Genomic DNA, 16,411 nt, shown 5'->3' with positions numbered 1-16,411 from the left:
TTTTCATTTACTGTAATAATTTTTATGTATCTTTGTAATTCTATGAAATGCTTTATTGTTATTGAATGCAATAAAAATTTGTTTCTGTTACAAAATGTATAGTTTAAAATCAAAATCAAACTTCAATGGAAAAAAAAAAAAACGAATGTATGTGTGTGTGTTAGTTGATTTTGGTTGATGACTAAGTTTAATGTTTGAAATGAAAGACGAGAAAAGAAAGAAAAAACGAATGAATTGCTTCTTCATTCTATAAATCTCACAATCTGCTTTTTTTTATTTTAAATTTAAAATCTGCATGATAGAAATTTTGCAAAAATTCTACAAAAGAATAATACTTGACAATAGAACAAAATAATTCTGAATGTTTTTTTTTTTTTTTTTTGTTGATGAAATTTCAAAGAGAATAAGCAAAATTTCATTGTAATATGAATGAAAATAAAATTTTAAAATATAAGAGTGAAAAATTTTGAAAAAATGGAATGAAGACAATTTGACAATATAAAGTCCAATAGGACTACAATAAAATTGAATAATAAAACAGCAATTTAACAGCAAAAAAAAAAAAAAAAAAAAAAAATAAGCAAAAAAAACATCCTTCTTTAATAATAATAATAATAATAATAAGGTTATATTTAAAATTGAAATTATAATATTACGATCATTAAAGATCACTATTGTCTTTTACTAGTTGATAAATTTTGCTAATGTTAAATAATTATTATCAAATCAAAAAACAGTGATAAAAACTTTTGCTAATATCAAATTATATTAAATAATATCAAATAATTATTATCAAACCAAAAAACAGTGATGAAAACTTTTGCTAATATCAAATTATATCAAATAATTATTATCAAATCAAAAAAAAAAGTGATAAAAACTTTTGCTAATATCAAATTATATTAAATAATATCAAATAATTATTATCAAATCAAAAAACAGTGATAAAAACTTTTGCTAATATCAAATTATCAAATAATTATTATCAAATCAAAAAAAAAAGTGATAAAAACTTTTGCTAATATCAAATTATATTAAATAATATCAAATAATTATTATCAAATCAAAAAACAGTGATAAAAACTTTTGCTAATATCAAATTATATTAAATAATATCAAATAATTATTATCAAATCAAAAAACAGTGATAAAAACTTTTGCTAATATCAAATTATATTAAATAATATCAAATAATTATTATCAAATCAAAAAAAAAAGTGATAAAAACTTTTGCTAATATCAAATTATATATCAAATAATTATTATCAAATCAAAAAAAAGTGATAAAAACTTTTGCTAATATCAAATTATATCAAATAATTATTATCAAATCAAAAAAAAAAGTGATAAAAACTTTTGCTAATATCAAATTATATTAAATAATATCAAATAATTATTATCAAATCAAAAAAAAAGTGATAAAAACTTTTGCTAATATCAAATTATATCAAATAATTATTATCAAATCAAAAAAAAAAAAGTGATAAAAACTTTTGCTAATATCAAATTATATCAAATAATTGTTATCAAATCAAAAAACAGTGATAAAAACTTTTGCTAATATCAAATAATTATTATCAAATCAAAAAACAGTGATAAAAAACTAAGCTTATCTTCAAGCATACGAATAATTATCACTACGAAGAAGTAATTTCAATCGTTCAAAACTGACCACCTCACATCGTTCTTCCAAATCGCTAATAGCAGAATTCCATTCTTGCAGCAATCGTTTTTCACGTTTTGCTTGTCTTTTGATTAATTCCAAATGTGTTTTTATAATTGTGTGAATAGCTTCTTTTTTATTCATTTCTTTCATATTTTCTAAAATAAAAATAAAATTTCAAAAAGAGCAGAAAAAAAGAAAAAAAAGAAACACACACACACAAAAAAAAATTTTAATTTCTTTATTTAAAAAGGAATTAATTGATTCTAAGTAAAATTGAAAAAAATAACTAAATGAAAATATTTGAGTAATATTAGTTATTTATTACAAAATTGCAAGAGTAAAAAAAAATATTTGCTTAAATTTAATTAATATTAAATTGCTAATTTTAAAGAAAAAGCTTACCTTCAATATCTTTTAGTAGAAGAGGTGTAAACATAGGCAAAAGATCATTGTCTGATTCTAAATGAATTGTTTGCACTGCAACATTTTTAATACTTTTTTTCCTGTCAAATCCGGCTTTTCTTGAGCAATTATCAAAATTTGCTAATTTAGAATGCCATGAATTATCTGATTTCTCGAGATTATCAATATGATATTTCATATTTGCAAAATTGTTCGTTTCGGCAATTGATGATTTCCTTTTAAATCTGTATGATCTTTTATCCAGAATAACCGATTCCCGAGAACTTTGACTATCTGCACTAGAATTGCTTATCGATTCATATTTCAGGTTGTTTCCGTAATTCAATTTACTACATCCTATGCTACAGGTATTTTTATGCTTCTGATTTTCTTCTGAATTCTTCACTTTCTTCTTTCTTTCATCTTTTTTTGCCTGATAGCTACCGGATTTATAACTTTTTGTTGTTGTTGTTGTTGTTGTCGTAGAATACAATGTTTCACTATCACTTCTACTCTCAAATTCATTTTCCTTAATCACTGATTTCGATAAGCATTGTTTTGCTTGTTTAACAGATAGTTTATCAGTACTTGAAGAGTTACTACTACTACTACTATTATCAGTACTTGAAAAGTTACTACTACTACTATTATCAGTACTTGAAGAGTTACTACTACTACTACTACTATTGTTGCTGCTGCTACTGCTACTATTACTTTTAGAAGTTTCCATTTGAAAATCCATTGATTTTCTTCCTGTCGAATTATTCTGCATAAGTTTGTTGGAAGAAGTCAAACTTTTTGAAGATGAAGAAGAGAAATTTTCAGTTGAAGTTATTTCTTCAAAATCATTCACATCGTAATCAGAAATATTTTCCTCGTTTACTTCTGATATCTTATCAGTAACTGAATAAGCTGAACTGATAGTACTTGGCGATGATGATTCAGTGATAACAGTACTGCTTTTGAATAGTAATCGTTTTGTGATATTTGATTCGTTATCAATACCATTATCATCAAGCTAGAAAATTAAATTTACATTATTATAAAGTATTTATGAAGCAAATGAATATGCTAATTTTGTTATGGTATTAATTTGTTTTTGTTAAAAAAAAAAATAACTTTCTTCAAATGAAAAAGCATATTTAGAGGATGTATATTTAGAAAAAAGAAAAAACATTTTTGAGTTTAATCCAAAATTAATTTACACAATGGCAAAAATCTTAGAGTTGAATAATTCCATGAAATGTAAATAATTAATTACTTGAAATTGCCCAAAATCTGTTGTAGCTGAGTGCGGGTAAATCATACGCTGTGAATTACTTTGCCCTGAAATCTTTTCTCATTCATAATATAATCAGATAAAAATCAGATTAAACTTAGAGAAAGTTTATTTAAATCACAAATCGAAATGAAATGAATTATAAGAAATTTATGCATCAAAATGATAATTATAAGAAATTTATGCATCAAAGTGATAATTATAAGAGATTTATGCATATGTTTTAGGGGGAAAAAAACGAAAAAACAACGTACCAAGGATGTATTTCTCATTGGATTTTTGAATTGTGAGAATATTTAAATCATTTAATGATTTCCATTCAAAATTATCTGAATTTGAATATTCAGAGTGGAGTTTATGAGCGATAATTGCAGCATCAATTATAGGTTTCACTTTTTTGTTAGATATTTGCTCATCTTCTGCAGGTGTTCTGAGTGAAAGTTTATGGAACTGTTCGATTGAATTCTGTTCTCGACATGATCTCATGATAGTATAATTAGTCTGAATTCATCAATAAATTATAAATGAATGACAAAACAAAAAATAATTATTATTACTAAGATGGAAAAAAAATAATTATTATTACTAAGATGGATGAAATTACTTAAAGATAAGACTTTTTTGTCCTCTATCATTTCTATGTCCTTTCTATAAAAAAAAATTTAGGACTTCTTCAAAATCTAATAAAATTTAAGCTCACAAACTTTATGAACAAAAAAAAAAAAAAAAAAAAAATTCACTAAAAAAATAAATAAATTTCATTTTGAAAAAAAAAAAAAAATGATATTTTAAATATTTTTATGTTTGCCATTAAAGAACAATTAAATAAAATATTTCAAAAACATCAAAAAGATTGATATAAATTCTGGAAAAAAAGAAGCCAATTTTTGAAAACTAAAAAATAAGAATAGGAAATGATGCGAGAAATTTTTTGATTCATTATTATTTATCTGATCCATTCAGTACTGCATATAAAATGATTTGAAACAAGAAGGAATAAATTTGAAAATAAATTTCTAATCGGAAATTTTTTTGATGACCCTTCTTTCATGTTTCAAATATTTGAAATAACAAAAAATATTTGAATATTTGAAATATTAATGTTTGAGCTGAAATTTCTAATTTATTTACAAACATTTACATCCATGCTAACAAGAAATATATTATAGAATGATGGTGTACATATCGAATAAAGAATTCCTCTCACTGCCCAGCAAATAAATGATAAATAACACCGTTACCATGGTCACCTCACTTTTCCTATGCTTTAGAACGGATCATTCGCAGGTAAATTCATTTCCCACTAAAGTGGAAGATAAATGTCAATTCAAATGTAATTCATGATCAAACATATCACGAAAACTATATCGAAAATCTCAGCATTATATTTTTGAAAATTTAATAAATCAAAAAAAAATCTTTAAAATGCTTCATCATTAAGAAGTAATTAAAATGTTTCACCATTAAGAGAAATTTTCGTCTTCGCAATGAGCCAGAAATACAAGTTTATATATATTAAAAGACTTCTTTTTTTTTTTCTTAATTGGCAAACTATGACATCTTGATATGCTGTATGTCTCGTATTAACGCAATGAAATATTTATTCCATTCAATGTTCAAACAGATAACACATTTTAAAATTAGAAAAGATAATGCTAGTATATACAGAAAAGATGACCATCCATTCCAATCCAGAAAGAGATTATATAAATGAAATGATCGATCAATGAGAAATAGAAATATCGTCAAATAAAAATCTTTAATCAGAGCTTGTCTGCTGAACTAACAAGCTCAATATAACGATGAAATGTGCTACTATCAAGAAAACAAACACGTCTATAAGGTCGATAAGTGATACCTTCCCGTACAACTGAACCAAATTTAGAATCTTTTTCTACATCTGATTGAACCGGGTACTGGAAATAGTCGAACTGCAAACCACCCTGAAATCATTGATGAAAAAGAAATATAAATACAAACTCTTTCGTTTATAAATCCTATAATTTTCTGAATAATGACTAAATGGTAAACTGAAAACGCTTCACCGATTAGATAATTAAATTTAATTCACAGCATCAGGAATTTACAGTTATGGTGTTTGGATTTCGAAAAATATAAATTATAACTATAGTTCGTACTTGAAACAAAAGCTCCTCTTCACGGTTGTCATAAATAACTTTGGCGTTGGCAATCGCACTCGCCGCGATGCGCTTTTTTTGCGCCTTAGTTAATTTTTTCCTTTTATTCGGTACATCGGAAGCACTTGCTTCATTTCGTTCTTTATTACTGTCCTTATCAGCTATTCGAATTTTCAAAATCAAAACAACATGGGAAAAGCGATATTGTGCAGCAAACTTTTTCAGATCATTCCTAAATGAAGAATGTTTTTCCATTTGGTGAAAACTTAATATACTAAAAATCTATGAAATTTTAGTAAATGCGAAATATGGAAAATTTTCAAGTTCTTTGTATTAGCAATGCCAGAACGAAATAAGCAGAAAAATGAAAATTCAGAGAAATCAAATTGATGCGGAATAAATCTCAGCCTTTTTAACTAAGTTTTTGTGACAATACACCTACATTATACACAAGGAATATATTTTGGGCTAATTTATATTTCCTGATGTTCCAGTTCCGTTTTAAAGATTTTGGGAATTAGACGTTCTTCAAGAAGAACGAATCATCATGAATTTACAGAGGCAAAATTCAGAAATGAAACATATATAGTTTTCAGTTCTGTAATACAGCAACAATAATCCAGCAGCGACAAAAAAAGTGGAAAGATCAACAGATCATAACTGAGAAAATAACCCAGGAAACTTTCTAGAAATGAAAAGAAAATAACATACGCCAACGACTTGAAAGCAGGAGAAGCAATAGTTGCAGGAAAGTGGAGCAATCTCTCGTTGATTAGCAGGCCAACACGAATATCCGATTTTGGAGTCGACAAATTTTCCAAAATAGAGGATATTTTTTTATCAACGGAATATTTTTGTGCTCTTGCTTTCAGTAGAGCCCAAATATCTGTTTGGAATTTCTGCAATAATATATTTCACAAACTGGATGCACATCAGAGAGAAAACGAAAAAAATGATCGCTTCAATTAGTCAAAATATTTCAATATATTTCAAGCAGGGGAAGCAACAGTTACAAAAAATGAAAGAAATCTCATTGAACAGAGAATTAACATGAACACCTAATTCTGAAATCGATAAAGATTTAAAAAAAAAAGAAAAAAACCTGATCTGTATCCAGTTTTAACATCGACAATACACCATATACAATACCCTCATCATCTTCATCCATAAATTCTTCAGAAGGCTGAAAACTTTCAACAATTTGGATTTAGAAAGCTTTACTCTTTGAGGCTCTCTACTCAAAACAAGCAGTACCAGAGGACCGAATGAACTTGATTTATCAAATACAATTTGTTTACAAAGTAGGATTTAGAATTATTTCTGAAAAAAAAAAAAAAACGTACGCGATAAACGCAGCCAAATGGTGATTGTTCCACTAAGATATCGGCCATTTGTTTCACATCAATATCGACACGAAGGAAGATCTAGAAAAAAGGAAAAAAAAAAGCGGTATCTGCAATATTCACACTATCAAGGCTTTTCTGATGAATATATTGAGTTAAAAAGAAGTGAAGAATTTCGTTACGCTTCAAGGAAAACTAAATTAATAAATGAAATGAATGCAATAATTGTCAAAAAGTAATTGATTGCTGATAGCACAATATGAGTAAAATTCGAATGATCAATGAATATTGTTATATGTCATTTCTGCAGTGAAAAAAAATTTGAAAAGTACCTGTGTTAGCATATTGACAAGACCCTCTTTATCGTCATCACATATGGGATAAGCCTCAAAATCGAAAACCAATTCCTCAGCATTCTCTAAGTCATCTCTTATCAGTCCTACCTCATCTTGCGATTCATCCTGCAATAAATCCTACTTATTGAAAACTTTGTCCACATTTCACTCTTTCGTTTGCAAGAAAATGTTGCATAAATAAATTTCCAAGACAAAGAGCAATAAATCTATAAAAGAACGAACCGAATCACTACTAAGCCTTCCAGCACCCGCGACATTTGCGCCTCTTCGTTCCACCATCTCTCAACTTTGCAAACTGAAAACGAAATTCGAAAGATGAAAAAGACACTTTTGTCAAACAGTGGTCCTATGACAGGTGCGAAATATTGCAGCGCTATTGAGCTTTTCAGTAGTAACTACTCGCAGTGGAATGTCACCCGAATTTCTAATAGTCCGTAGTTCACCTTCCTCTAATATCTCGGGGACAGTGTCACACGTACATGTGACGATCAGAAGATGGACAAAATGCAGTAATGAATTAAAACGTCAACTCCCTCTGGTAGTAATCAGTGTGTCAACTGCTTCTGGTAGTAATCACTGTGTCAACTGCTTCTGGTAGTAATCACTGTGTCAACTGCTTCTGGTAGTAATCACTGTGTCAACTGCTTCTGGTAGTAATCACTGTGTCAACTGCTTCTGGTAGTAATCACTGTGTCAACTGCTTCTGGTAGTAATCACTGTGTCAACTGCTTCTGGTAGTAATCACTGTGTCAACTGCTTCTGGTAGTAATCACTGTGTCAACTGCCTCTGGTAGTAATCACTGTGTCAACTGCTTCTGGTAGTAATCACTGTGTCAACTGCCTCTGGTAGTAATCACTGTGTCAACTGCTTCTGGTAGTAATCACTGTGTCAACTGCTTCTGGTAGTAATCACTGTGTCAACTGCTTCTGGTAGTAATCACTGTGTCAACTGCTTCTGGTAGTAATCACTGTGTCAACTGCTTCTGGTAGTAATCACTGTGTCAACTGCTTCTGGTAGTAATCACTGTGTCAACTGCCTCTGGTAGTAATCACTGTGTCAACTGCTTCTGGTTCAACTGCTTCTGGTAGTAATCACTGTGTCAACTGCTTCTGGTAGTAATCACTGTGTCAACTGCTTCTGGTAGTAATCACTGTGTCAACTGCTTCTGGTAGTAATCACTGTGTCAACTGCCTCTGGTAGTAATCACTGTGTCAACTGCTTCTGGTTCAACTGCTTCTGGTAGTAATCACTGTGTCAACTGCTTCTGGTAGTAATCACTGTGTCAACTGCTTCTGGTAGTAATCACTGTGTCAACTGCTTCTGGTAGTAATCACTGTGTCAACTGCTTCTGGTAGTAATCACTGTGTCAACTGCCTCTGGTAGTAATCACTGTGTCAACTGCCTCTGGTAGTAATCACTGTGTCAACTGCTTCTGGTAGTAATCACTGTGTCAACTGCTTCTGGTAGTAATTCAGCAGTTTATATAGTTAGTTGCGTTTTGCTTACACGTCACATCTCGTACAAATTTCAAACAAACAAAATGTCTCATTGTAGATATTCTGTTGACAGTTAATTCACAAGACAGTTGACAGTTTAGCAGACCGAAAGAAAAAATTCGGATAAAAACTCAGATGATAAAACTGTGTTATCATTGGGGACGTTCATTTTCAACAATTATCTATCATTTATGATGTAGAACAAATAAGTCAATACTATACTGTTTCGAGATATTTCAATATTTTACGATAGTATGTTGTGATGGGACTATTTCTATTGAGTTTTATTAATTAATAATTTATGTTAATGAGAATTTATTGAAATGAAATTATTGAAGAAACTTTTAAATCAAAATTTGTTACAGTTGAACACTGTGACTGTTATAAAAATACATAAGAGTAGATGGGATGAAATTTATAAAGAATTGTAAGTTTAATTAGCACTGTCGTTGTTTTTGAGACGCACTTTAAAAGATAAATTAAAAATATTAAAGGAAGAAAAAAAAACTGTAATCTTCGATTTAGTATGAGAAATTACGAGAAATTTCGATCGTAACGAAGTGAAGAATGGATATTTTGCTACTATTAAATTATTGTTTGTAAAACGAATATTTATTTACAAACAAAAAAAAGATGAACATATAATGATTGCATATAAAAGAATAAAATGTTAGAAAGAATAAACAAAAAACTGAGCAAACAATAAATAAGTAATTGATACTATGAACTATGACCTTCTGTTTTTAGAAATTTCTTTTCCTTCACTTTAGTGAAATTGATAGAATCTTAGAAGAATTTGGGTCATAGTTCAATTTGGGTTCAATTTGGGTCATTAGTTGCATTAAAAATCCGTAGTGAACATTTGCAGAATTTTATGAAAAAATATTATCTACATAAGAAGTTAGTAATAATGATGGAAGTTATACTTTTAATTTAAATTTTAGTAAATTGAATTACAGATTTGATTGATATTATTGAATTACGTGATATCCGTTCGTAAGTGGCATATGATAAGCGAAATTAGACGTAAAATTATTTGAAATGAATTAATTGCTTTATTTCATTTGAAATGAAATAGCAGTAAAAATACAAAAATCATTTCTCTATAATTATTGAAATTAAAATTTAGACAATTCAAAGTAAATCATCAAGTAATTTCAGGATGAGCAAAAGTTACTTACTTAAATTATATTTGCGCCCATAGTTTAATACTACTATTTTTCTGTTACTATTTTCTCTGTATTTCTTAAAAAATATATTGTAAAAAGTAAATGTATTATAAAGCAATAAAACTAGTATAAACTTTTATTAATTAGTAAATTTTTTAAATAATTAACAAATTTTGATTGTAATTGTTGAATCGAACTATTGAATTAAATCTTTTAATTGATATAGAAGAAGGAAAAAGTAGATAAAATTCTGCAGGAGATAAGATAAAAATTGGATTATCATAGGTCAACATTTCAGCGATTCATTATTGTCATTCAAATATTACTATTTTTAAATTATTACTTTGATTTACTTTGAAAAAAAACAAAATTTTACTATTTTTAAAAAACTTCCTATTACTACTTTAAAAAAAAAAAAAAAAAATTAGTTTAGTTCAACAATTACAATCAAAATTTTCTAACAAAATTACACTCTGCAGTCTCGAGCTATAAATAGAACAGTCTCGACGAAGTAGATAGATTTATTAGAAAAAATGATACGATTTTATTGAATGAATGTTAAGAATATAGGAATAAGTTAGATGGTTGCTTATTTTCCCAATTTCTATTTTTAATCAATAATTCATTTTTATATTACTACCAATAAATATTTTTAATGATGAAAAATAAAATAAAATAAAATTCTTTTTATTGTAATTTCAATTCAAATTTAGTTAAATCTTATTTAACCAAATTTGTAGGTTTTTTTCTTAGATTAAAAAAAAAAAAGTTTTTGAGCAATAATTTATTTTTTTTATCTTTCATTTGCATTTTTTTCATTTTTCAAAATTTCTCTGTGAAAGATTTTTTTAAATTAACTTATACAAACTATTTTAATTTCTATCCATTATATTTTAAATTTATCATTTCCACACGAATATCAATGCTTTCAAATTTTATCTTTTCGTAAGTGCTAAATCATATTTCAATGTTTGTTTTTTGTTTTTTTTTTTTTTTGCTACATTAGAAAGAGAGAGAGAGGGAGAGAGAGAGAAAGAAAGAAAGAAAAAGAGAAGTTTTAATTAAAACTTGAACTTTTGCTCATTTTAAAATTTTTTATTAAAATAAGTGAACATAAAAAAAAAAAAAAAAAAAGAAAGAAAAGTTTAAAAATTTCCAGAAATGCTAACAATAGAAATAGCTCAATTAATTAAAAAGTAAAAAGAGCTAATTTAAACTAATTTTAAACTTTCTTTTTTTTTTAAAAAGTTTTTTGCTTTTTTTTTTTTTCTTTTTTAAATTTATGTACACATCAATTAACTTCGATAACTGCAAAGCTTAGTGATTGTAATTATTAGCTCTCTAACATTGTTACAACAAAAATTTTCAAAATCCCACTCGAGCATCCCATAATTTTCGATTAGCATTTTCAAAGAACATATGTTTTAGTTTGCTTAATACCATTCATCTCATTAATTTTGTTATCTTCAATTCATTTATTTCATTTAAAATTTCTTATTGCAAAATTCTGAAATTCAACAATTTTAATAAAATTTAATCTGAAAATTTAACAATTTTAAAGTATAAATTCTGATGTAAAACCTAAAATGCTTCAATCATTTAATGATTGAAGCATTTTAGGTTTTATTATTTATAATAATGAATGTTTGTACTTAAATATTATATCTTAAACTATTCATTGATTTCAGAATAAGTTTTTTTTTTTTAATTTCAAATTAATAATTCAAATAATTAATAATAGTTAAATATTATCAGTTTTAGATTTAATTTTTTTTTTCGGATTTTTTTTTTTTACCTTACTTTAATTTCTATCAAAATGATTTATTTTGAATGTAATCTAAAGTATAAATATATAGTCAGAGAAATTTTGAGTTTATTTTTTAGACCTTTTAGAGTATGATCATATTCATTCTCAATAAAAATTATTTTTAAAATTATTTCTTCAAATCATTTATATTACTTATATTATTATATCAAAGTTTCCTCATTTTTGCCTACTAATTTTCATCAAATTTTAAATATTAAAATTTATTAAAATATAATTGTAAATTTGTTTCTATCACAGGTGATATTCTTTCTTACTTATTCTTACTTATTTCTTACTTATTCCTACTTATTTCTTACTTATTCTTACTTATTTCTTACTTATTCTTACTTATTTCGTACTTATTCTTACTTCTTTCTTACTTATTCTTACTTCTTTCTTACTTATTATATTTTTACTTATTCCTTCTTACTTATATATATTCTTACTTATCATCATCTCATTTCTCAATATCTTACGATTGATTATTATACACTTAATTAGATTTCATGTTTTACGATGATTTGGAATATTCCTCTTCATTACTTCAAACACCAATCGATAAAAAAGATTTTTGTACAACATTGAATGGAAATATGCATGGAACAATGAGAGATAATAAAGAACGAAATTTGAATGAAAATAATTTGGAAATGAGAAATAATTTGAAAAATAATCATTGTATTAAATACAATGATTATTACACACCAACTATTTTACAATATCAATGCAATCATATCGATCAAAAGGTTTGTTTATCTTTTTTTAAGGTAAGTTAATTTAGAGTAAGTTAAACTTTTAAGGTAAGTTAATTGATTGAAATAATAGAGAAAAGAAGAAAGAACTACTATTCAGGGATTAAATTAAGCATTCAGTAATTTCATTACAATCTTTTAGAGTAAATAAATAGAATTGAAAAAAAAAAAGAAAAGAATCTTTAATGATCATTCATATTTTCTGCATTATTTTAAATTGTTGAAATAAAAAATTATAATTACAATCTATTATCAATGCAAATTTTCATTTTTATTAAACAAATTAAATTAAATTAATTATTAAAATTTGCAGCCATTGATATTATTTTAAATTATTGAAATAAAAAATTTTCCAAACTATCACATTAACAATGATAATTTATAGTTACAATCTATTATCAATGCAAATTTTCATTTTTATTAAACAATTTAAATTAAATTAATTATTAAAATTTGCAGCTAAATTGTTTCAATCGTATAATTCGTCCATGTGTAGCAGAATTTATTGCTGTTTTTTTATGTATTTTTATTGGAAAAATAATGGAAATTGAATTGCGAACACATTTGATATCATTCAGTACTGAACGAATTATACTTCAATCTTTTACTGATTCAGTGGTTGTATTTGCTATGATTATGGCTTTTCAAACGTAATAACTTTTTTCATTTTTTTTTTTTTTTTTTTTAAATTAGAGTTTTTAAAATTTAAAAAAAAAAAAGAGAATTGATGGAAATTTCCTTTTCTTTTTTATTTCGTTAAATTATGTTTAGCAAATTTTTTTTTCCCATATATTTATTTATAAATTAATTATAAAATGAAATAATTAACAATAAAATATAAAAGATAGAATTATCAAATTTGTTCGTTTTTTTTTTTCAACCTCTTTTAAATGTTAATTAATGAAATAAAATTGATTATTTGAATCAGAAAGATTATTTAAGAGATTAAATTACTGAGTGCAATTCGTGGGTTAAAGATATAAGAAAAAAAATTGATCTACGATAATAATTACATTAAAATATTTATATTAAAAATTTTTAATATTATAATATTAAAAACTCTAACTTACTCTTTGTTTAAGTAAAATTCATCATAACATAATAAATTGTAATGAAATTGAAGTGGTGCTAATTTGGAAAAAGTTTAAGTTAAATATAAATTAGAAGATAAATGTAGATATAAAAAGAAGAAAACAAAGGGTAAATTGCTAATAAAAAGGAAAGAAAATTTATACCTTTTTTTTTATGCAAATTGTTAGGTTTATGTTTATGAGTTTAAGTTTAAGTTTAAGTTTATGAGTAATAAACTTACACAAATTATATTTATGAATTTAAAAAATTTTTTTCTTTTAAGCAATCATTCATTTGCAGTGTACATTTGAATCCAGTGATTACCTTGGCTGAATTTTTTGCACTCACTACTGCTTGGCCAATGTGTTGTGCCATGATTGTTATGCAAATTCTTGGCTCTGTAACTGCTATTGCTACTTTTGTGGTAATTAATAATTAATTGATATTATCTTTGTTTATAATAATCATTTCATTAAGATAACTGATTAGTTTGTTTTCTTATAGATAACTCGATCAGGTGGTTCAGAATTGCAAATGCCAACAATTATATCTGATATTACCATTGGTGACATCGGTGCTGCATACCATTTAGTATGTTGTTAATTAATTTTTATGTTATTAATTAAGTATATTGTTAATTAATTTTTAATATATTATTCAGATTTCATAGTTATTAAATAGAAGAGTAATTAACTCTTTCGTTTTCTAGAAACTTGAAAGGAGTAGGAGACGAATTATTTTTTTTAAAACAGATATTCAAATGAAGATGCTTGGAAAACCCTTATAAAAAGTCTCATTTTTAATATCTTGCAGATTCTTTCTCAATTTATCGGTACTTTGCTAATTATCATTACTCATCTTCTCATAACTAAACGAACAGGTTCCGGGTTGACAGCTTTAGCAAAGCCTGGTGACACTCCTCTCTCAGTTGTTGCCGCTGTATTTGTTTCATCGCTACTATGGTTGGTTAGTTCGTTGTCTACCATAAAAATTTTAAGAATATTTAAAAAAAAAAACTCTGTCAATTCAATCCCTCTTCAATAGTTCCTATCACTTTATCATTTTTAAAAATGAATAAAAAATAAGAGTAAAAAAGATGAAAATATGGTACATTATAATTGATGCAAAATTAGTGTACGCTTCTAATTCAGTAAAGAAATGATGGATTTTTAGTTGTATCATACAAATTTTACTTAAATTAATAACCAATCAAATTATTAGCCAATTTTACTTAAATTAATAACCAATCAAATTATTAGCCAATTTTACTTAAATTAATAACCAATCAAATTATTAGCCAATTTTACTTAAATTAATAACCAATCAAATTATTAGCCAATTTTACTTAAATTAATAACCAATCAAATTATTAGCCAATTTTACTTAAATTAATAACCAATCAAATTATTAGCCAATTTTACTTAAATTAATAACCAATCAAATAATCGTTTATTCCATTATGCTAATTCATTTACAGCTTACTGAATTCAACCATTGGATGGAATCCTTTAGTTGCATTTGCATTAGCTAGCTATGGTAGCATTGAAAACAATTTTGGACTCTTACGAATGCAAGGAATATTCTGGATTGGACCTTGTTTAGCTTCCCTTTTTGCATGTTTCCTATATAGGTTTGTGACACTTTTTATTATTAGCAGGAATTTAAAAAAATGAAATTTTAGCATGTTAAATATGCATATTTATCTTTCTAACTATCCGTATCATTTGATTTCATTGGTATAAAAAATTTATTTATTTTTTTGCGAAGAGCTATGCTATTTCAACTAGTTCTTGATTAAATGATTAAGTGGAAGTTAAAGAAGTAATGTCAAATGTCAAAGTTAAGGAAGTAATGTCAAATGTCAAAGTTAAGGAAGTAATGTCAAATGTCAAAGTTAAAGAAGTTGCTCTATGAGAAACTAATGTGAAATGAAAATGAAAATGAAGTGACATGTCATCTTCAAATTAATTTCAGGTTATTGTTCGCTACCAAAGAATCTCGTTTGATAAAGTGTACCACATGGTGTGATAATGATCACTTATAGCTGCTATTTTAAAAAATAGTTAATTCATTAAGTTATCTTTTTTTTTTTTTTTCGTTTTTGCCTTATCTGTTACTTTAATTTTGCTAATTTCGGAATTCATTTCGAGTATGGTTTGAAAAATAAAAGAGCTAAAGTAAATTTGTTTCGCACTGATTTATTTCAGTTTAGTTTAGTCAAATTCAATCAGAATTGTATAATTCATTTCAATTAAATTCAATTGCAGTTTAATTCAATGTCATTACTACATGCTTACTTAATGTTTACTTAAAAACTGCTAATGCTTACTTCAATAACTCTAATAACAATTGTTATGCATCTTTCTTGACTTCCAAAAATTTTTCTCAATGCAATAATTTATTCTCTAAGTTCTAATTCAATTTAATAAATTTCAACCAGAATCGTAATACTTTACTTTAATTAAAATTCAATCAGTTTAACTTTTTCTTTTTTTTTTCTTGAAAGGTGACAATGTAACTTTTAATTTTAAACAAAATATAATTGAATTGAATTTTTTTTATTGAATAACTGAAGAAATGACCACCCAACCGAACACAACCAAGCCAATGTCACCAAATTTCTTACTACCAACTGTCTGTCACTCTGTGTCTATGATTCCAATCCATCTCTACTTCTCTTACATCCACAATGTCTCTCTTGCTTTTGATCATGAATCCACCCAAAAAATGAATCTATTCAAGAATCCTCTCAATCCCTGGTAGCATACTATCTCGTAAGTCTCGAAATCTCTAGCCCCTGTCTAATTACCACATTACATCTTGCTGGGTGCACTACAGAGAGTCAGAAAATCCCAGTTATGCAAAGCTGCAATTGGTATGATAGGTCTCGTCAGGATACTTTCCAATTATTAGTTTTACTGTTGGCTGTCT

The 16,411-nt window shown here is 26.1% G+C and overlaps 2 protein-coding genes across 3 annotated transcripts; one reads left to right on the top strand and one right to left on the bottom strand.

The window, feature by feature from the left end:
• Positions 1–1,615: 1,615 nt before the first annotated feature.
• Bm7626 (protein ZK1127.4, putative) lies at positions 1,616–7,463 on the bottom strand (the record flags this gene model as incomplete). The annotated part of the gene is made up of 11 exons (XM_043078049.1): positions 1,616–1,821; positions 2,069–3,086; positions 3,330–3,394; positions 3,602–3,848; positions 5,135–5,290; positions 5,486–5,717; positions 6,197–6,384; positions 6,588–6,668; positions 6,829–6,909; positions 7,161–7,289; positions 7,407–7,463. The coding sequence occupies 11 exons, from the start codon at positions 7,461–7,463 to the stop codon at positions 1,616–1,618; spliced, it is 2,460 nt and encodes an 819-aa protein (XP_042933983.1).
• Positions 7,464–12,163: 4,700 nt separating this feature from the next.
• Bm10328 (Uncharacterized protein) lies at positions 12,164–15,524 on the top strand (the record flags this gene model as incomplete). 2 transcript variants are annotated; one of them, XM_043078047.1, is made up of 7 exons in its annotated part: positions 12,164–12,403; positions 12,869–13,059; positions 13,781–13,904; positions 13,985–14,071; positions 14,294–14,442; positions 14,958–15,110; positions 15,455–15,524. In XM_043078047.1, 7 exons carry the CDS (start codon positions 12,164–12,166, stop codon positions 15,522–15,524), a joined length of 1,014 nt encoding a protein of 337 aa, XP_042933981.1. The 2 variants fall into 2 exon arrangements, with proteins under 2 accessions (XP_042933981.1, XP_042933982.1); XM_043078048.1 differs by having other exon boundaries at positions 12,251–12,403.
• Positions 15,525–16,411: the final 887 nt, after the last annotated feature.

The sequence above is a fragment of the Brugia malayi genome, assembly GCF_000002995.4.
Source record: "Brugia malayi strain FR3 genome assembly, contig: Bm_v4_Chr2_contig_001, whole genome shotgun sequence".
Classification (NCBI taxonomy): domain Eukaryota; kingdom Metazoa; phylum Nematoda; class Chromadorea; order Rhabditida; family Onchocercidae; genus Brugia; species Brugia malayi.
Note: the sequence above shows the minus strand (reverse complement) of the source record. Positions and strands in the feature narration are given on the sequence as shown.